The 23,883-nt window shown below is 35.8% G+C and overlaps 1 protein-coding gene across 8 annotated transcripts in view; it reads left to right on the forward strand.

Moving 5' to 3' along the window:
* Positions 1-23,883, forward strand: part of phldb2b (pleckstrin homology-like domain, family B, member 2b) — a 313,692-nt gene that overhangs the window by 59,274 nt on the left and 230,535 nt on the right. For all 8 annotated transcript variants that reach the window (XM_051926504.1, XM_051926502.1, XM_051926503.1 and 5 more), the window contains exons 2-3: positions 2,159-2,242; positions 10,951-11,074. In XM_051926504.1, the coding sequence (XP_051782464.1) occupies positions 2,159-2,242; positions 10,951-11,074 (208 nt within the window). The remainder of the gene's footprint in view (positions 1-2,158; positions 2,243-10,950; positions 11,075-23,883) is intronic.

Genomic DNA, 23,883 nt, shown 5'->3' on the forward strand with positions numbered 1-23,883 from the left:
AGACTGGTTGAAATAAAAACCTGAAGCAACTGTGATCCCCCCGGATTGAGTTTGAGGTGCACATTTAACAATTCACCATACTCATTCTTACTGATTTTAACTACCTCACCTCTAAACTGATGTATTTAGTATTTGAATTTTAGGAAATCTTTCTTTAAATAACAGCTGAAATCACCACTGCAATGGTTTCAACAGACATCCTTTGTTAGAACAAATACGATGGACCCTGCTTATGAGCACCTCAGTTCACTATGACAAGAATGAAGAAATATGGGAGAGCTTAAAGCTTATGAAGGGTAGGATATTTTGCACAACATAGCTGTATAACTCACACTTTACACCAATCAACAAAAAATGAATAGTATAGCCCATCTTACACCTTACGATTTGTATCAATAAAAAGGTACCAAGATATCTAGAGTGATTAAAAATCTTTGGCAAAACATCTTATCATTAATTAGGAACTTCTTATATATCGTATAAGATTTCAATTAATGAAACAGTTATGTAATCTCATCAGCTTCATGGTAAATGTACTAGTACATGGAGTCTTGGTTACACAGAAAAGAATGGAGAAGGAATGTCCCTTATACTGAAATAACTATCTTGTCTCAAAACGTCGCTCTTTCTCCCATGAAAAATCTGAGAACCAATTTGTTTTTATCAAACAAGCAGAGTATGGAAATGTGGCTATATTTTTTACTGACCTTTACATTTTACTTAAAATTACTGCTCATCTCCAGTACTTTTGTGTAAATGTTGAAACTTAACATATAGTCTCAAAACCTATTTGTTCATTTACATTCTGCATCTCCAAAAACACAACAAAAATCCGTACAAAACTGCTGTCATGACATTTTCAGAACTACTTTATAGATTCTCAACATTAGCTTCTCTAATTACTCTTTTTATTCTTGTGGTGGAGTGTGAAATGGTTTTTGAAAGATTAATTATTCTAATCAAAATGTTTCTTGTCCACTCATCAGGCACATACGAGTATCATAATTTCAGGATCCCTTAGGCAAGTTAAAATCTTTGTCAACTCTTCCTTCATCGCTGGTCAATAACTAATTTATACACTTTAAGTGTTGGATGTTGCATGGTCATTGCATGCAACTTTCACAAGTAGTGAGTAATTTACAATATAGTGGGGTGATTGCCATGTGACAGAGTCGTTAAATGGTTTCTGAGCCATAAATTAGAACATTTCATAAGAGAAAGAGATATGAGTAAAATTTGAGAAAACTACAGTGTATTTTTGTATTGGTCTAATCACATTGAATCAAACTCCAAATAAGCATGTTCAATTGGGCTAAAGTTGGTGTATATAGACTAAATGTTTTCTAAAAATTGTTTGTTAGTTTGTGCAGTTTAGCTATTCATTTCATTGTTTCCTGCCAATGTCTGTCCTTAGAAATTTGTTTTGGGAAACACTGGCCCTAGAAATCTACATATTAGGAAGCCTGGTGGGTAGAGTGACATGCAGCCACTGTGACTATATCAGTCTATTACAGCCACTAGCTAAGATGTGGTGCCACTTTGATCAGTGGGCTCACTGCTAGCAGAACTAAAACTAGAGCTCCATTTATAGTACATTTCACAATGTCTCTCATTCACTTGTCATTAAGAAATCTGGCTGAGCTAATTTCAGGCACAAGCAGCCTGAACTTTTGTGTTCCGCTTATCCTAAGATTACCTTATGAAGAATACTCAAACAATGGTACTATCTGGACAGCATCCTTAAACTGCATACTGTCATAACAGACAGCAAGTGTCATAGAGTTGGCCACTATCATCTGCGATAGCCAGATTTCTGTTATTTGTACAATTTAATATTCAAATATCAAATAAATTGGGCGACACACATTAACTGTTCTACGGACATTTGCTCAATTTCTAGGTTTTTCTACATCTGTGTTGAGTCTTCAGGTTTTCCAGTGTTTGTGTGTGATTCCAAAGTGATGCATATTAAGTTAACTTGTCTAGTGTGGGAGTGTGTGTGTGTGAGTGGTGCCCTGCAATGGTTTAGCAAAACATCCATGCTTGTTTTCAGTCATGGGCCCAATTCCTCTGGGATAACCTCAATCCTATAATAGATAAGCAGGTGAATAAAATAAATTAATGAATATTATAATTAATATGAGAATCTTCATTACAGGATTCTGTAAAAGTGGAAGAGGAAAAAATGACTAATGAAAAAAGTCCTACAGATCAGGAGAACAACTACCTGAATTCAGCAAAAGTGAGTATCGTTTTTAATTTTCCCCCTTGTGATCAGTAAAAAGTTTGCTTTACACAGACTTAAAACTCAAGGGAAAAAATTCTAGCTTTCTTTTTATTGGCTGAATGAAAGCTCAACATGATTTTCATCCCATAAAACACAAGATTGTTTTGTCACTTTTAACTCCAACTGAAAGTCTTTGGCTGCAGAATTTTCCAAACAGAATCACTTTGCATTGCCTCATTATACCTGAATAATTAACCCCTAGAGTGGGGGCTAGGCATGCAGAAAAACAATAGCCTTCTGTTTGAAAGAATTCAAACATAATTTGCTAGATGTAGGCCTTTACAGCTAAATAGCTAAATTTGCAGCAGAATTTATACATTGCAGAACTCCCCAATGAATATTTAAAAGGGACTACTTTGCTTGGGTGTTTATGATTTTAATTCGTAGAGCTACCAATGACAGAATAATCAGTGCAATATATATATATATATATATATATATATATATATATATATATATATATATATATATATATATATATATATATATATATATATATATATATAATACAGTATGTATATATGTATATGTGTGGCATGCATCTGGAGATGAAGCTTCCAGAATAAACAACTTAAGCAAACACAACAAATTAAATGTGCAGGAGACAAAAGAGACAGTGAGAACACTGTAAGCTTTCATTAGCATGGACTCAATTGATCCTCTGTGGAAACCCAGATGATGATACTAGAGTGATGATGAGTCCTCCTTGGGCTGTCAGCACACACAGCTGGCAGTCCCACAAGAAACAAGCACAAACCTTAGATTCAGCTGGGATTTAAATATAACTAAAAAAAACTCTGTGCCAATGTAAGAAAGTGTAGTAATTGAAGCAGGAACATTTTTAATACAATAATTAATTTATTTCAGAAACTTTTGCATTTAAGTCTTAATCTGAAGAGCTAGGGTGTAATGTCTAAATTGGACCAAGCATCCAAAATAAAAAATACAATTATCCACACTTCACAGCTTTATTTTTATATCCAACATAGAAATTGTATGCTGCATTATAGTATAACATATCAGTGTTTTAACATATACAGTAATAATATGCCATATTCAATGCTACTCTAAACTCATTGCTACCAGGATAGGCTTCTGCCCCCTGATCTTATATTAAGTTTAAACAGGTTTGAATAGGGATGATTAATTACCTCATAAACAGCAGGTTATCATTCCAAGTGATCTCTAACATCATCATGACCCTCTCATTGAAGGGGCCAACCTTTAAGTAAGACAGCTGAAATGGATGTTTTTCGAGTCAATGCCTCAGTTCAAGATGACAAAATACTCTGAATTTGTCAATCTCATAATACTTAAAAAAACGCACATTCACTTTTCATTGCATTCAAAACAAGTTTAGTGATATAATGAACAGGATAGTCCCTACAATTGATGATGAAATACAATAAGTAAAAATAAGATTTCTTTATTGTTTTTGCATAACAGATATAATGAGATTCCAGTACACTACTTGAAATGATGCTCAAAAACTATACTTTAAAAGAAAAATCACATCTAATATCTAATATTCTCTGTAATAATGAGGTGAGAGAATGGTATTTGCCAATTTTTTAATTTCATCCAGTTTTATCAAATGTCTGTTTATTTTAGGGTGTCTGCTAATTCACATAGTTTAGTGTAAGCTATAAATGCAACAACCATTAAGTTATTTTTAATGCATTCATAAGAATTACTTATGAACACTTCAAAATAACTTCTGGTTTATATCCAACTCCTCATGACTCACCTGTACGTGTAAATCCCAATATATGGTGTATTGTATGATGTGTCTTGATGTTTGGTTATACAGGACATTGAGCTTTTTGGGGATCCTCCTATTTTTTCCCATTAAGACCTGAAAAGTCCTCATTTGTAGACAATTTTCAGACCATATTTTATGCAGGAAATTTCACCCTTATGATAAAGAGTAAACCAATAGGTATCTTCAGCAAAAATGATCAAGAGGACTTGAAATTGTGCATGCCACATCAATTGACCCCAGGGGTTCATCCCCTAATAGTAAATGAAGGGTCAGAGTTATTTTTTCACAAAACTTCAAAAAAAAAAAATGGACATCAGTAATATAGGCATGTGGCAAGTCATTTTATGTTACTTCAAAGTTGTTGATCAGTAATATGATAATACTTTGGATATTTGATTGTTTACTGGTGGTCTTAGCCTTCTAAGAGCCACTCCCAGAAAGTTAAAAATGATAAATTTCAAGCATAAGCATGTGGTGTATCATTTTAAACTATTTCAAGGTCAGTGATTTATGAATATGATGTTATTCTTTAATATTCATGCTTTACTCGGTGTGCACTCTATGGAGCTTTCTCAGAGGGTGAAACATGATAAATATATATTAAAATCAAGAATATTTTTACATTAAACATTTAAATTGAAGCACACATTTTAGTATATCATACAAGTTGCATTTCATTTCATGCAACTATTCTTGTTTATTATGTACTTCTACTTCATGAAGTAAATCATTACATTTCTTATGAACACCTCAAATTAGGGCAGCTTATACTAATTCAGACATTTTTGATCCCTGCAGTACTTTTCATCTTATCTAATTTGAAAAAAATCTTCATATCATAAATGAATATCTTATGTCTTTACATGACAGTTTTATACCCATGAGAACATTGCTCCCTGAAGAAATATGTATAGGTGTCTGATGACTAGCTTTTCATGGTTTACCTTGCTAAAACATTTAAAAATGAGTTCTTTATATTGGCCCACGGGGGCACGGGTGGCAGGTAGTTCAAAGTAACTTTCAGAGAAATGTTACAGAGTTTTTCTTCACTCCAAGAACTGTAGTATGCGTATGTGGAATAAATTACCAAGTAGTCTTGTAGCTTCTCGTACTTTGAGGACCTTTAGAATTTTACTACAAGATAATTTAAAGAATCTACTGTAGGTGCAGTTGCATTTCTGCATTATGGGCCAGAAGGGCACAGCCCTCACAAGATGTTGTATAAAAATAGTAATAAGCCTCTCTCAGAAATTGTACTTATTATTAAAATGTGTATAACAATCCTCATGTTTGTCTTAAACATGTTTTTCCTATTTTGTGTCTGATACTGAATGTAATTATTTATCATGAAAAATATTGTTTCTTGTGCTCAGTTAATAATATGTGTAATATCAGTATACAGACCTTCACTTAGTCAAACTATTTTAAATCCTTACTGACACTGTTGCATAATGCACAGTGTAAATCCATCCATCCATCCATCCATTTTCCAACTCGCTGAATCCGAACACAGGGTCACGGGGGTCTGCTGGAGCCAATCCCAGCCAACCCAGGGCACAAGGCAGGAACCAATCCCGGGCAGGGAGCCAACCCACCGCAGGACACACACAAACACACCCACACACCAAGCACACACTAGGGCCAATTTAGAATCACCAATCCACCTAACCTGCATGTCTTTGGACTGTGGGAGGAAACCGGAGCGCCCGGAGGAAACCCACGCAGACACGGGGAGAACATGCAAACCAGTGTAAATCTCATTTTAATTATCTGATGGAATACTGCAATGCAGAATAAAACTATTGCAATACAACCATTCACTTACACCTTCAGTAACAAAACTATTAAATGTCTCAATGTAGCTGAAAGAGAACTTTAATTTATATTGTATTGCATCGAAGTAAACACATTTCTTTTATATTGCCACAAAACCCATATAGTTATACTGTAGCTTTCCCTTTCTTTAGTATTATTTTTTTATAATGCATATGTAATGCACTTTGCCAATGAAATCTCTTATTCAGTGATAAGAAAGTGCAGCTTGACATTGAATTCTGAAGAAGCTTTTGCAGCAGACAGGAACTGAGATATCACATCACCTTCCTCTCATTTAAAATATGGCCATGCATATCCAAAGCCTATTGTGCCTTTTGATTTTAAAATATAATCACATTCTTGTTGATAAACAGAAGAATGTTCATGGAACTTTTCTACATAAGAAGTCTTTTTAAATGAGGCCGTTTTGGGATGAAAGACACTGCAATCTTGTCATTCCTAACCTACTGCAGTCTAAATGATATTCATGTGTGTTTCTGTTTCATTAATATTATTATTCTTGCCTAACACTAATTGTAAGATGAAGGTACACTAGCATATAGTGTGTAAGTACTTCTATAGGAATATTTTAAATTGTCAGCTCACAGGCATCTCTATTTGGTTGTTGTCAAATGGATTAAATGGTAATAGCTTTAAAGAACCCACAAAGGGATTTTGCTTTGCTTCCACAAAACCGTATCCTTAAAGCTATATAGGCTGTCACTCGATATGTAACAAACAGGTCAGTTCATCTGTGCAGCCGTATAGGACCCATCCTATAATTTAAGCTCATACAGTACATGCTATACATTTATGTTCATGTTTGGAAGTGTTCTTTTGTTTTAATTTTTCTGGCATTGTCGAAGGACTTTTTTTTACTTTGTACATGCAGAGTGAGAAATTCATTTAGCGTTTAATGAAATAATGTACTCAGTCATTCTGTGGCTATAGTTAGAAAATGCAAACATGTGTAGAAGTGTTTTAAAATGTAGAGCAAACAATGATAGTGGTAAATATGATTTCAGTCAGTTAATATTGCAAAATTTCCAAGGTGAAGAGAAAAAAGGTTAACTCTAACTTACGCCAGCAATGTGCTTTTTAAAAAATGCACTGTTAGCTCTGGATCACTCTCAGTAACATAAACTGACATTTCATTTACTGCTTCCGGGAGTACAGACTGAAATATCTGTCTTCCAGCAATGCTGCATTGTGTGGTATAGGACAAGAGCACAAGGTTTTACAAACAGCCCTAAATCAAAAGTAAATGCCAGATTTGTATATTCAAGCCAGGGAGGTACTGGAATAAAGGGAATGTTGTCTTGGTGATCTTTTAGAGAACTATGCTTATAGGAAAACACAAATTCCTGCCTATCCTGCCCATCCCCACTATGTGTTTACATCTAGACAAACCTTTTTAAAAGCACAGTGGTGTGAAAGGGGATAGGGTGGATTTACAACTTCATGTAGCTGCCACTCTTAGGACGTCCTGGGAGGCCTGTTTGAGGCCATGGCAACACTCATGTAATGTAATCTGGAACACATTCACCATGCTGGGTGGGTTGAACTGATTGAAATTTTTATAATTTGATTTACAGTCTCTTAATGATGGTTCCACTTCTGTGAGGTCATTTTTAAAACGTGGTGGGGTTTTTTTTTTAGCTTACAGGTTTTTTGATACAGAAAATTTGAGCTTATTTTGATGAGGAGCCAAAACAGTTCATGTTTAATTTAACAGCCTTTCAGAATCTGTATAGGTTGGAATACTTTTAGGGAAATTTAACTAATAAAACATGTTATTTAAAAAAACTTCTGTCATTATATTTTGTTTCCTGGAAAAAAAGTGTTACTAATGTAAAAGAGTTCCTTTACTTTGTTCCTTCTAAAATTAAGTTTATTAATCAAAATAAACAAGAGATGTACAATGTGGAACCAAAATATATAAAATATGTCTTCGTCAACAATGCAATGTAAGCCCATACAGCCCCTGTTGAACAAAATTGTGATAGTACTACTGTTGGCACAAATTAGTTCCTTAAATCATTTCCTTGTCAGTCCATAGGTGTTGCTCACTTTCATACTGTCAAAACAAACTGAAGCACAAAACACTCTCCCTCTAACCACTGAAGCTTTCTCTGGATTTTTGTTCCTTGCTTCCTCTGTGCCAGTTGAGCTCTAATTTCCAAAAGAGCTGCTGACTCCCAAAACATAAGGTCACTTGGAGTGACCCCTAAATTCCAAAAAGGCTTACCTGTGGACTCAGAGGTACACTCAGAATGCCCTGGTAACTCTTGGCAATCACCTGTTGAATTCTCCTCACATTACCCCAGTCTACCTGCAATTTCTTTTTCACTGCCCTTAGAATAACTACTTCCATCTGTTGCTGACCTGTATACATCTCATGTCACTAACCATGTCAAAAGGATCACCATGGACTCATCTTGCCCAGCTCATCACTTATTCCAAAAACTGCCTTCTGGCAAATGCTTTAGGTCAATTAAAACTAAAACTAACAGACACCTCAATAGTTTCTTTCCCAGAGCCATGGCCATCTCAAACCAGTAACTTAGCCTGTCTTCTTTGTTTGTTCATGTGTTCTGTCATATACTGCATGAAGGTGTGTGTGTATGTACAGTATATTTACACGTATGTGTGTTAATGTGCATATACACTACACACACTTTCACTGCACATCATCATTCTCACAACTCCTTTATAATTGTACTGTTCTATAACTTTGCATGAAGTTTTTCTTATTTATGTTATTTGTAAGTGATGTTGTGTTCCATTTCCCTGCCTTGTGCCCTGTGTTGGCTGGGATTGGCTCCGGCTGACCCCCGTGACCCTGTGTTCGGATTCAGCGGGTTGGAAAATGGATGGATGGATGGATGTTGTGTTCCATTTTAAGCAGCTCCAAATCTACCAAGTCAAATTCCTGTACATTAAGTACTAGCGAATAAAAGCGACTCTGATTTGAACAAGTGGGGCAAAATGCCACCTGGCGGTAACCATGTGTCTGGGCTGCTAACTACACTGGCAATTGGAAGAGATCACCTGACTCTGGAATGTGACATTTACACAGCTGTGCAATAAAAATGGTGGCACATGCAATATATGTCCAAACTTTAACTCAAATAAAGAACAGGCCATTGTAAGATTTATCGCTGAAAAAAAAAATCAATTAGGAAAAGAATTACTGGTCTAGAGTTGTGTTTTGTTTTTTATCTTGAATTTGGTCTTGCCCTCGTAATGTTTTGATAGATTAGTAGAGATTTTGGTGTTACAAATAAATGTCTCCAATCTTCCAGTCACAACATTTGTCTATAACAGTGTATTTTTAGTGAAATTTTGAAGATAACTCAGGTAGAAGTAAAGAATGGAAAATATAGACATATAATAAACTGATTGCTTTGTTCAGAAAATAAATAGTTTATAGCAACTCTAGATGTGTCCATTTTTCCATCACATGTACCTAAATACTACAGCAGGCTGGAGTCCAGATGGAGTTGCACTCATGTATTGTAACATGGCACCTGGAATGAGACAGAATCCATTTCACAAAACATAACACAGTCTGTGGAATCTCTGCATTAAGGCAAAGGGAAAAACTACATCTCCTCCCTACCACCATGGGAGTTTTTTTGTAAATAAATGGTAAACTACCCTTAATATTTTATCTTATTATTTAAAATGTTTATAGCATTCAGAGCTTTGTCATCATAATCATATGTATCCAGTTTTTCATGATATACTCAATGCAATTTCTTATCTAGAAATCAAGTCTTGTTTGTGCCTGGATTGCTTAGGCACATGTTTAAGATCTTTTTAAGATACCCATTGTTTTTTTTTTTGGACACAAGTTAAAGAATGTATTAGCTTGTACATCTCAATATTTTGGAGTAGTGATCTTCATTATCATGAATCACATTAATAACGCAATATGATTCGCCTATTTGCCGCTTCGCCTATTGAGCAAAAATTGAAAATGTATAAATATTCATTTGTATTTCTGTTTTCAGTATTGAGTATTTGATGTTGATTTTGAGATACCTTTTAATATTGTCCTTTGGCAGTTTAAATGTATGTCAATACATCGAACAATCTTCATTTTGTGTGATTTTGTAAGGTATTATTTGACTAACATATTATCATCACTGGCATTAATAGCCTAATACAATGTAAAATGGAGTGCCCTGCATGAGGTTTACCTCCTTCCTAGGGCACCCACCAACAACATTGATGTCACTCCAATCTTATAGAGCTCCTTCCATATGGCTCTCACAATGTTTGTCCTGCCATGTCCCCTGCATGCACATTCACATCATTGGCCTCATCTCACACCAAGCACTTGGGATCAGAGACAACACAATCAGCATTTACTTTCCCCATCTACTAAGTTCAGATCTTTAAGTGCTTGATTATATCTTTTTCTCTGTCTCTTCCACACCCTCTTACTTACTCATGCTCTCTCACACACACACACACAAACAAACACACACACCTGTTGTACTACTTTTCAGAATGGCTCTGTCCCTTCTGAGAGCTCCGCATGACCACACCACAATTTTCACTCCAAAACACCATTGAACATAACATTTTTAAACTTGCTTAATCCATTTCAGGCATATAGAGGCCAGAACCTATCCCAGCACAAGGCAGGAGCCAATTGTGGCACAAGACAGCAATACACCATGGGAATGACACCAGCCCAAAGTCCACCCACATATCCACAAACCTATACATAACTTGTTAAAATGCTTTTCATCATAAACAAATGTCCCACATTCTGGATACTTCTGAAGTTTCAGTTAATAACTAGTTATAAAAAAATTGTAAATGGTTTTTTACAAGCTAAAGGCCAATTTTGTCACACTGTACAATATAGTCTATTTTATCTGAAGGCTGTCAACATATTTTCAAAGATTACTTCATAGTGACAGTTTTTACATTAGTTTACCAACTTTTACCAACACTAAAACAGAAGCAGGCACAAGGTACAGGATGGGGCTGTTTATCATTCTGTTTAATATATTAGAATTGGTCAGAAAAATAAAGTTTTCCTAACCAAATTCATTTTTTTATTCCTAAGTGCCCACCTCTGGACTTTATTGACACTGGAAAAGGATTAAAAGTCCAGACCGTAAAGCCTCATCTAGTCAGCCTGGGGAGTGGACGTCTAAGTACTGCAATTACACTGCTGCCTTTGGAGGAAGGTACAGTAAGCATTTCTTTAAAATGGGAAATTATTTGTATATTTGTTTCAGAGAATTGCCACAAGATTATAAGAATTACACACACATCTGCTCACTGTAATCCTTAACTCCCTGAAGGAAGTTACTCTTGCCCTTGGCCAGTGGAGTCCTTCACTAGCAATTACTATGCAGAGTATTATTAATATGAGAGAGAACAATGTCAGTCGTTAAGTGTTTTGCTGCATATTGATGGGGCTAAACTTATGGAGACATGTTTTTGTATTTTCAAAATGTTTCTGCAATTTGTTCTACATATCAATGAAGTACAATAATACAAAAGCAGTCCTGGAACTCAGGACCTGTTGTTCTGTCCCACTGCTTTGATTTGTACCAGAATGCACCCTTGACTATAGATTGTAATATTAACAGCAATAGCTGACCTACAGGGAACAGAAATGGAGGATCTGAAAAAATATACAGAGCAGTACCGAATTTGGCACATACACACATATTTATATATGGGCATTTCTTGCTTAGCTCGCACTTGTTTCTGCAATTGACCACATGCTGCCAAGTGTTTACATGATTTTATTTTTAAAGATTGTACTCTTTGTCCATAGCGTGGTGGCTCTGAGGCTAGGGAGTTGCACTGGTAATCGGAAGGTTGCCGGTTCAAATCCTGTGAATACCAAAAGGGACTCTGCTCTGTTGGGCCCTTCAGCAAGGCCCTTAACCTGCAATTGCTGAGCGCTTTGAGTAGTGAGAAAAGCGCTATATAAATGCAAAGAATTATAGCCTGCAGTACAGACTATCCACATCAATCTTCTTCTCTACCTGTGTATTTTTGTTTAATTCCCACCATTTATTGTGCTAATAGATTTATTGCTGTACTGTAGATATCTTGAAATATATAAAGTAACTAGCCAAAGTATCCCGTGTTCTCCAGGCATATTCGTATAATGGTGTAGTTGAGGTAGGAAAGCAAATATTTATGTTTTTTAAATGTTGACACTTTTCTCATTGCTGGCTGAAATGCGAGTGTCCCATCCACCATCTTCAGCAGTGGTCCTTAACATTCAGTCCTCAGGTTTTTGGCTCATCCCATTTCGTCTCTGAAATGGACTCCTACCTTATTTAAGCCATCCATTATTTCCCAGCTTCTGCTTTTATTTGACAATCTGGATATTAAAAACTGGTTTTGCTATATTTTTACTGAATCAAGTAGGAATTTACATGTGTTAGGTGAGTAAGAATTCATTCTTTTTTCCTTATAAATATGTTTTTTTTATTTATTAATGTTCTTGTTATTTGCACATTTATTTAGTAATGAGCATACAAGTGGGTAGCACTGTAGTAGCCGCTCCTTACAGAGTCATTTGTGCTGATGTCTGCTCTGCTCGGTATTAAGAAAGCAAACAGAAAAGGTGAATTAAATAAACAAAACAAAGTAAGCATTTACACATACAGAAAATATACAAATATGTCTTAATTTCCTATAAGTGTAAATCAGACAGTACTGCACTTTTCTAAATTCAAAATAAAAGGAAAAAATTGAGACAGCTAATTAAACAATGAGGTCAATTAAAGGTAATAATGACTGACTGATTGAGAAACTGGTTGGAACAAAAACCTGCAGCAACAGGGGCCCTGAGGGCTGGACTTGAGAACCACTGATCTGCACTACCTCTCTATAAATTTCCCTACTCTCATAAATTGAGAAATTATTTTTTTTGTGTATGTTTGTATTCCATGCTTGTGGTAACTCCTTTCAGGACTGGAGCAACTTCTTTGTATTTCCTGGTTGAATGGAATTTCAAGAATAGATGTTTAATTACAAGTTTGTAAAGGTTGAGTAAAGACACTGAAGCCATAGGTTCCTTTTCAACCTTTTCTTTACTTGTGCACCAAGCACACCAAAAAACTTTGTTTTTCCCTCTCCTTCTCTCTCCAGACCCAACTAACATATTTACCTTGTCCAAAGAAAAAGATCACAAACAACTGAACTGAATTATACACAATAACAAAATTATTTGTAGTTGTACTTTAAATGTATCTATCTATTGTAAAAAGAAATCCTGTCCTGGAAAGCAAAAAGCAAGTCTATGATACGTGATCTTCTCGGGAGACATTTTAAAGACCCACGAGACCAAAGACACGTCCTACTTACAATCTACCTGCAAGACCAAAGACATGCCCTACTTACAATCTATCAAATAGGACAATAGGCAGCAAAACATTCAGTATTCAAACTAATGTTGTATTTACTTGACATAAGATTTGTGTTTGCATTCATGTTTGTTGTGTAGATGAAGAAGCAGTACCCAGGGGTTCCATATTTCCTACTTTTTGGAATTGTGGATTACTTTTCTTTTACACCCTTTGCCTAAACAGTGTCCAGTGAATGTGTCTGTATCTTTTCCACTTTTGTCAGCTTAGCCAGTATTATCAGATATGCATTTGTCATTTTATGAAGGAAGTCAAGCTTAGAAAAGAACAGTTTAAATGGTATCAATCAACCGCTTACTTTTTTTTTTAAATAATTGTGTCCTTGGGCAGTATTAGTTTTCTTTTTCTGCACGTGGAGAAAAACAAAAAGACTAAGCTACGTAAAAAAAAAAAAAACTGCTTTGGAATGTTAAGTGCCATGATGTTCATAGTTTGCTTAGCTTTTGTAAAGTCAATTGCCTTGTCATTTAAAGAAAATCCTATGTTAGTTTTGTACTGAAAGCTTTTACAAAGCAAAGGTCCGTCTAAGGCTTGGGCAGAAATCAGGACGATGATGCCATAATAGGAAGTAGAAGTGTGGCAAGTACAGAGAAGATAAAACAAACAAAACGAATATCCAGAAATATGTTCTAAAAACTGAATGAATGGTGTTATGTAAATGAAAACTACTAAGATCTAGGCTCAAGTGCAATACACCTATATTCTATGCATTGGGTTGTGTGTAGTGATATAGATAGATACAGATTTCTGTGAATGCTTATCCCTCTTTTTCATTTTTATTTAACTGAAAATGTAGTAAATAGCTATCTCAACTATACTACACTGATAAACAGCAAATGACTGACTCACATTGAACGACATGGCTGGTTTGTGTGATGTTTGTCATTGTTTACAGTTACTAAATTAATCATATAAAATGTACTATGTATTTTTTTATTGACGTTTTCATGGAGAGAAAAAAATAGTGCACATTAAAGTCTATGTCTGTTTTTGCACCTCTCTGTGTCTCAGTACAGGTTTTTCTCTGTGTTATGTTTCGTATTTCAAATATATGTATTACTAGAGGGCTTTGCCCCCTGTTCGCTTCGCTCACCAACCCCTGTGTTTGGTTTTCCAGATACACACTTTTAAGATTTTTTTTTTCTTTGAATTGTTGCTATTTCATTAGTTTCACTTTTGTTTCAGAACTTATGTAAAAACAATATTTGGAATCTTTTGAGTCCCAATATGCTGAATCTTTTAAATGAGGTTAGTGAGACATGTGTTTAATGACTTTGTACCATAATTCAGGATAGGTTTCTCTGTTTGGAATTTCAGCACAGACAAAGCGATCCACATCATCAGCAGTTAATAATTTTTTTTGCAAAGTAACCAATAAATGTATGTGATGTAAACCTCGTTTTTGAAATTCTCTGACTTAAACTTCAAAGCGTTACAATATTTACATACTTCTGACATATCACCTGTGTCCATATATTCGATCTCTATTCGCCTTTTAGTTATTACTCCTAGTAATAGTTTCTCTTTTTTTGCGCTAATGCGATGTTTACTTTCTTTTTTTGACACTGTCGTTTTTTTCTGCTTTCATATTCTGTATCTTGCTCTGCATGTGTTTCGCACCTACGTTTTTTTTTGAGTCTTTTGAATTCCAGTTTTCATTAAGTCTAACCTCTTTATGACGTTTTACTTTGTTTTCTGCTCTGTCTTTAATTTCTGACCTTGCTTTGTCCTGCTTTTTTTTCAATGACACCTGGTCCATGGTGATTATTTTCCCTTTTTCGAGTAATAATTTCTGTTTGTTTGCGCTACTGTGGTCTTTACTTTCTTTTTTTAATACTTTCTAATTTTCCTACTTTCATATTCTTTAACTTTCTCCACATTTGTATCGCGCATACTTTTTTTTTTTTGAGCCTTTCGAATTCCACTGCTTTCGTAATCTGCTCTGCATGTGTATAGCGCCAACATTTGTGAATGTGTTTATGAAGTTCTACTTTTTCTTTTACATTGTCTTTTAATTCTGAGCCCGATTGGACATACTTTGTTTCAATTCTACTTGTTACGGGCTGATAATTACTTTCCTTATTTTCTGAATTTGCACCTAGATTATTTTTTCTTTTTTGATCTTTTTTCTCTCCAACGCTTTTGAGTCTCTTTTCTCCACGCTGCTTTCTTCTTCACTTAGTCGTCAATGTTTCATTTATAACGTATTATCCTTATACGCTTTATATGCGCTGAGACCCTGGATCTGTGTGTGCTCAAATCCTTCACAAGACTGAATGTTTTGCTGCCCCGTTGTCTTATTTGATATTGATTGTAAGTAGAGCGTGTCTTGCAAGAATCTCATGTTCTATGTCATCGCAAGACGGTCCTGGGTCAATCTCTTGGCACATTGTCTCATGTTTAAGGTCCTCGCGGGTCTTTTAACTATCTTCCGTGATCTTAACATGAAGATCATGTCTCAACACCCTACTGTTTCTCTCCAGGATTTTTTTTTATAATAGAGAGACATTAATAAGTGTCAGCTTACAATATATTTGAAAACTTGTCATATTCTGATTACCTGCCCTTTATGAAGTCTCAGTATTAATAAAGACATGCTTGAAATTTTAAACAAAGACCCACAAAAAACAAACTGAGGTACAGATAACAAATTCATATTTTGTATAAATGAGATAAACTTGCTTACACAATAAGTATCTTTGTTTTTTAAGCCTTCAGTTCCCAGCACAATGTACTGTATTTATGTGCTGCCAATGTTATGATATTAAAGCAGTAACAGAAACCTAGCTATTTCATACAAATGAGGATGCGGATAAACACAATACGTATACATGATTTATACAGGACTTTTAAAAAGATGGAAGGGTAGAGGAATGCTAATTTTTGTAAGAAGGGGTTTGAATACAAATCTGCTTCGGTGGCATGAGCCACATTTTAGTGAGGATATTTCAGGTCAATTAAAATGTTTGTTATAGACACCATTATAGAATAAGAGTTCATAGTAATTAATCTGTTAGCATAGTACATCAAAGTACAAACAAGATCAGAAGCCTTTCAAGGCTTAATATTATATAATGACCAAGATAAAATGAATAAGTTATTTAACTGTTAGGATCTAGTGACCACAAGATAGATAGATAGATAGATAGATAGATAGATAGATAGATAGATAGATAGATAGATAGATAGATAGATAGATAGATAGATAGATAGATAGATAGATAGATAGATAGATAGATAGATAGATAGATAGATAGATAGATAGATAGATTGTTCATAATGGCACTCAGTTTTTGTTTTAATTCTCACCTGTGCTACTGCCTCCAGGGGGGTCCAGAGTGCGTCCTGTAACTGAGCTTGCCCTTTTAATTAGTCTGTTGATTTGGTGGGACTCTCTGGAAGTGATGTTACCAGCCCATCACACCACAGCATAGAAAATCGCACTGGCCATCACACAGTTATATAGTTCCTCTGTGAACTGTGTTTCTGATATGAATGTGGGCAACACTAGAGCACCGTAAGGAACAGTTCTGTCTCCTTTTATCTTCACTCTGTACACCTCCGAATATAAATATAACACCAGGTCATGTCATTTGCAGAAATTCTCAGATGATTCTGCACTTATGGGTTGTATTGATAAAGGACATGAGACAGAGTAAAGGATGCAGGTGGGAAAGTTTGTTTCTTGGTGCAAAGAGAATGGTCTGCATCTTAACATCAGCAAAACCAAGCAACTGCTTATTGACTTTCATCTCATCAAAGAGTCGTATGTCTGGTCACTATTCAGGGAGTGGATGTACAGGTGGTCCACTCCTACAAGTATATAATAATATTCACAGTACTTTGTCCGAAAATAGTTACAAAAATTAAGCTATTTAATTTTTTTAATTTTATTTTGGTACTCAGATTCTGAGAAAATAAGAAAAGTCTTAAAGTAGCAAACTGAGGAAAGGTTTAGGTATGGAGAAACAATAGAAACTCTAAAAGAAAAAAATGGCAAACAACTATATCACTGACCATGTGGATTATGAGCACATAGAGCAACAGCCAAAAGGGAAATAAGAAATGCCAAAAAGCGATTAGAAAAAATAGTGCTGAAAAAACAAAAGTAACAAATGAAGGAAATTTAATAAAGGAGACATTTTAGTCCAATTTACTTGTTTAGAATACTAAAGATTTAACATTGTTTCTCATATAGCTACTTACTGTCAGTCAGTCATTGTCTATTGCAGGGTGAACACACGCACACCCCAGTCATACACTATGACCAGTTTAGTATCACCATTGCACCTAACCTGCATGTCTTTGGACTGTGGGAGAGCATCTGGAGGAAACCCACACAGACATGATAAACATGCAAACTCCAAACAGGGAGAACCCAGGACATGAACCCTGATCACCTTACTGCGAGGCAGCAGTGCTACCACTGCTCCATCATGCCACCCTACTTACTGTATTAAAAGAAACATGAATGAAAAGTTTGTTTTAACCTCCCACTATCCTCCATGTGAAGTAGTACTTCTTTTTTTTCTCTTCAGTGCTCTTAGGATTAATTTTCACTGTAACAGTAAAAGCAATTGAGATTATTCTTTTAGATCTAGTCTTTTGTGTGACTGTACATGCTTCTGTTTCAATGAGGCATACTGTATACAGTATTATCTGATCACCACATCTGTATAGGAAGCATTATAAAATGGCAAGTATAAATGAACGATTGGTAACACAATGTTTAAGCGTATCGTACAGATGGGTTAAACACTATAGCTTTTAGAAACTGTTTCAATGATGTTTTTGAAAGGCTGTAACTTGATAAATCAAATTTCCCTTTTTCAGTGAAATTAATATGTGATGGATTGTCAGGTGAGGATGATTCAGAACACTTTCACAATACATTAACAAATTTATTATATAGGACATTGTGTGCAGCCAGTCTTTCATCCGATGCTGTCAATTAATTATTAATTTACAAATAATTCAAACCTACCCCTAACCAATAGTAAAATGCAATGATATACTGTATGTTATATCATCCACAGAGAAGCTTGAAGACATTGTTAACCATGCCAGCAGGTATTGCTTTAAAAATGGGACTCTTACATTCATTTCAGAGGCACCCACTCCTGCCCAGTGGAATTTAGCAGTTCATATATCTATAACTCAGTGACTTATATTGCCAAAGTTAAAGATTAATGCCAAATAGAAAGTGACTTAGGATATATATGTGTCATGATTCAGAGTTTTTTTCTAGTTGTAAAATTTTCTTCTGGCCATATTTTGCTATTTTGGATTCAATATTCTTTAATATTACATTTTTCTTTTCTGCCCTTTTATTATATCTTTTATAAGAGCCACCATTTTCTTAATTTGTCATTAGCAACCAGGTTTATACTAAAAGGAAAGTGCATTGGTTGACTTAAGCAGGTTGCCACTATGTATGGCAGGAGGGTGCTATCAACATTGTTCAGAATTCTGGATTCAGTAAAAAAACACATTGTGCTAGATGTTTTCTTCTACCTGTTCCACATGCGGCAGCATACTACTTCACCTTGAACATTTCATTGTGGTGACTTTACATCGATTTCATTTTGAGAATTATGCTCCAAATAATCTGTGTGTTTTGTAGTTGTGATTCAAAGAAAAAAAATGAATGCATCTTTTCATGGCTACTGGCTCAGCATGAAGAAAATACAATTTTCATTGGATATGCCAAGAAATCAGAAAAAAATTGATTTTAATTTGTCTGTAAATGTATCTTCATTTTTTCCTTCATAATATCACAAGAAAAGTTTGACAGGAACAAACCATTTGATTCAATGTAGCTCATCAATCTCAACTCACTTAATGCTTGCAGAAAATTGTCAAAGAGAGATTTAAATGTCACAAATATTCTTCCTCGTTTTGTATTTCACCTGTGCTCACATATTCTTAAAAATATTTTAAAGTTATATCTTGGCATCTACCATACTAATTTCCTTCATAGTTTTATCAGCTCATATCATTTCACCTCTTGTTTTTTGACTGCTTAAACTTAAAAGATTCAGTTTCTTCAGTCTTTCTTAGGAGCTCATACTCTGCATTCCCATATTTAGTCTAGTAGCTAATTCCTGCTACCTATGTCTTTTTTGTAATATGGAGACCAATAATGCGCACAGACTGCAGACCAAAATCTCATAAGTGAATTCTACAGCTTAAGCTAAGTTTTATTAATTTGTAATCAACATAGTATGTTATGTCACCAAGCATTAAATTAGCCTTTGTAATCACTTCTGTACACTGAGTATAGAAAATGATAAGTCACAAATCTTAAGTCTCCTTCATGAGGTAAACTGTGAAGCCTCAGACCTCCTTACTTTGTATTTGTCTAATATTTTTGCCTGCTATATGTAATTCCTTGCATTTATTTTCAATAAACTTCATCTGCCACATATCTGTTAAACATTAATTTATCTGCCAGTCCCCCTAATGTCATCAGCAAATGTTATCAAATTGTAAGTGACATTCTTTTCTAATCACCCATAGCCTGTTTCCTACTTTCATGAAGCTAATATTAAACGCATCTCAATCATATTTTTATATAACAAAATGATGCTTGCTAGTTTCCAATCTTTAGAAATGTTCCCCAGAATACAATGATTTCTTAAAAATACCCATTTTATAGGTTCTATATTGTTGGCTTCCTTGAGCTCTCTTGAATCAATGTTACCTGGTTCTAAAGATTTATTTAAGTTAAGCTTTTATAGAAAAACTACAAACCAAGAGTGAGGGTCCTACCTACAACCACACGCTCATTTCAGGAAGTGGTCCCCTGAGGCAGAGCAGGCACTGAGAGACTGCTTTGGAACTACAGACTGGGATATCTGCAGGGATCACATAGTGAGAACATTGAGGAAGTTGTTGACTGCACTACTGACTACATCAACTTCTGTATGGACATTGTAGTTCCAGTAAGAACTGTACACTGCTATGCTAACAACAAGCCATGACAAGTGACATCAAGGGCCTTTTGAACCAGAAGAAAAGGGCTTTTAAAGGCGGTGATCAGCATTAGCTCAAGCGCATGCTGAAGGAACTCAGAGTCCAGCTCAGGGCAGCGAAGGAGCAGTACAGGAGAAAGCTGGAGCAGAAGTTGCAGAATAACAGCATGAAGGAAGTGTGGGATGGGATGAAGATCATCACTGGCTGCAGCTCGAAGGGGGGTGCCAAAAGACAGCAAACCAAATGAACAACTTCTTTAACAGGTTTGACCACCCTAACCCACTCTCACCTCGGAGTACTGCACCCTCCACCCATCCTTCTGCTAATATCATCATAGGAGAGACATCCCCACCCATAATTACAGCAGTGCAGGTTAGCAGAGTGCTGAAGAGACTTCGTGCCAGCAAAGCAGCAGGTCCAGATGGAGTATCGCCACAACTGCTGCAGGTCTGTGTGTTGTAACTGGGGAGTCCTCTACAGTGCATCTTCAACCTGAGCCTGGAACAGGGGAGAGTCCCGAGGCCTTGGAAAACATCTTGCATCACCCCAGTCCCAAAGGTATCATCGGACTTCCAATACAACTCGGAGTCCTACCACGTGCAAAAGTTCGCTGACGACACTGCTATCGTGGGCTGCATCAGGAGTGGGCAGGAGGAGGAGTATAGGAACCTCATCAAGGACTTTGTTAAATGGTGCCACTCAAACCATCTACACCTGAACACCAGCAAAACCAAGGAACTGGTGGTGGATTTTAGGAGACCCAGACCCCTCATGGACCCCGTGATCATCAGAGGTGACTGTGTGCAGAGGGTGCAGACCTATAAATACCTGGGAGTGCAGCTGGATGATAAATTAGACTGGACTACAATACTGATTCTCTGTGCAAGAGAGGACAAAGCCGGCTATACTTCCTTAGAAGACTGGCGTCCTTCAACATCTGCAATAAGATGCTGCAGATGTTCTATCAAATGGTTGTGGCGAGCGTCCTCTTCTATGCAGTGGTGTGCTGGGGAGGCAGCATTAAGAAGAAGGACGCCTCACGCCTGGACAAACTGATGAGGAAGGCAGGCTCTATTGTAGGCATGGAGCTGGACAGTTTGACATCTGTGGCGGAGTGACGGGCGCTCAGCAGGCTCCTATCAATTATGGAGAATCCACTGCATCCACTAAACAGTATCATCTCCAGACAGAGGAGCAGCTACAGCGACAGACTGCTGTCACTGTCCTGCTCCACTGAAAGACTAAGGAGATTGTTCCTCCCCCAAACTATGCAACTCCTCAATTCCACCCGGGTATGGGGGTAAACGTTAACTTTATTCAAAGTTATTGTCTATTTTTACCTGCATTTTTATTACTCTTTAATTTAATATTGTTTTTTTTTTGTATCAGTATGCTGCTGCTGGAGTATGTGAATTTCCCCTTGGGATTAATAAAGTATCTATCTATCTTATCTATCTAGCTATCTAAAAAAAATCCTACTACACATTAGTGTACCTGGCCAATAAAGTGAATTCTGATTCTGATTCAGCTTTTTTACTTGTAGCAGTGATTCTCTCTTGTAATATTAAAATCATTTATCAGTAGTTACTTAGGGATTTCCAGCCTCTTCAAAGGTGAAGACTTAGAAAAATATGAATTGAGAGTAATTGTTATTTGATTTTCTCTATAGATTAGCTCCTCCTTACTATCTTTAATAAATTGTCCTTTTTGATTGTTTTCTGCTGCTGAACTACTGAGAGAGACTCTTATGCTTGCGGGACCAGGATCTTAAAATCATACTGGTACAGGCTAAGCATACTACAGACCACCAGCTATTACACATGTATCTGTTCTTACAAATTATTCAAAGTACTGATTATTCAGTTTACATGCTTGATCATGACAATTTGCCATGCTTGAAACAAGTGTTAACAATCCTTGCAACATTACTTACTCAAATACTAAGTCATACAATAAGACCAAGTTGATATCTTCCAAATACTGCACTGGGAGTAACTACAGTATTTGAGGTTGAAGACAAGCTTATTTAGGACAAAAGATTGTTTCTGAAGACAGTCGTAAACAAGCAGAATGTGTTGCCAGGACACGTCCATGAATAAGATCACAATGTAGCTTGATATTCAGCCAGGAAGGCAACTCACCCATTAATCTTTAGCTTATAATAGATTTTCCCCTATTGACAAAATAAACTGTGCTTTTCCCATCAACCTAATATCTCTAACTATTAGCAGCAACACAGTCAATTCTTACAGTGGCTATGTACAGCAGTAATTCACTGTTGCTATTGTTTAAGTAATTGGCATTGTTATGGTGCATACAGTATGTTTCAACCATATAGAAACAATTATCCATTTTTCCATTATAATTATATTATATCATTAAGTAGTAATTGTATTATGTTATAGTAACTATATTATATTATTACATAGTAATTATATCATAAAACCTATGATATATGATATACTAAAAAATGGTGGTGTAGTGGCTAAAATTTGTGTTTCATAGCCCCAAAGTCCTGTGCTCAAATCCCTGTATGGACAGTGCCTGTACAGCTATAGATATACACTGCAAGTTCTCACCAAAGATCTTTGGTAATCTGTTTTTCATCCCATTGATGTGTGTTAGATGACTGGAAAATATAAACTTGCCCAATAAGAGTGTGCCTTGCAATACATTGATATCCCATCCAGGGTTTTTTTCGGGCTTGTGCAAACTGCTACTAGGGCAGAATCAGGCTCTCCACAGCACTGTAGCAGAAAATATGGGTTAAAAAATAAAATAGATATTGCACACTTCATCTGCTGTGTCATCAAAAAACATTTCAGATAGATAGATAGATAGATAGATAGATAGATAGATAGATAGATAGATAGATAGATAGATAGATAGATAGATAGATAGATAGATAGATAGATAGTCCTTCATTTCTCTTGGATGTCCAAGCTCACCACAATTATAGAAACTACATCATACTTCCAATATATGAACAGCATTTGAGAAGTTATTGAAAAATATCTGAAATTATTTAAAACAAAATGAATGAATATGACAAATGTGTTAGGCTGCCACCTATATCATTTTGATAAATGAAATTTCAGTATCAGAGTTATTCATCACTAATATTTCTAATTAAAGCCCAAATAAAAACAGCACAAGCATCTCTTCAGAAACCACCTCACCCTAATGTAGTATTGTATTTAGAACCACTGATTTCAACAACAATAAATTTCGTACAATCGTCATTTTGTTAGGTGAGATGATGGAGCAGTGTTACACACTGCTCTTTCTCACCACCAAAGTCTTGGACTCAGCTCCTGGTTCAGGCACTCTTTTTTGGATAATCTTCCTTTGTCTACATGCATGTTTGTCTCTCACATCACAAAAGCATATATTTTAGGCTGATTGGCAACTCCAGTTTGGACATGAGTGTGAATTATTGTGGAATGTGTGTGTCTGTAAATGTGATAAATTGGCTCCCGGCCCAGAGCTATTTTGAACCTTGTGTCCAATGCATCTTAACAGACTCCAGCACCCGGGACACTGTCTTTTTATCTTGTCTTATATTTTTAAGTTCTCTCATTTTTCTAAAAAGGTCAACTAATGTTTTTCTATTGTCCTAATCCTAACTC

Source organism: Erpetoichthys calabaricus, chromosome 4 (assembly GCF_900747795.2).
Source record: "Erpetoichthys calabaricus chromosome 4, fErpCal1.3, whole genome shotgun sequence".
In the NCBI taxonomy this organism is placed as follows: Eukaryota; Metazoa; Chordata; class Cladistia; order Polypteriformes; family Polypteridae; genus Erpetoichthys; species Erpetoichthys calabaricus.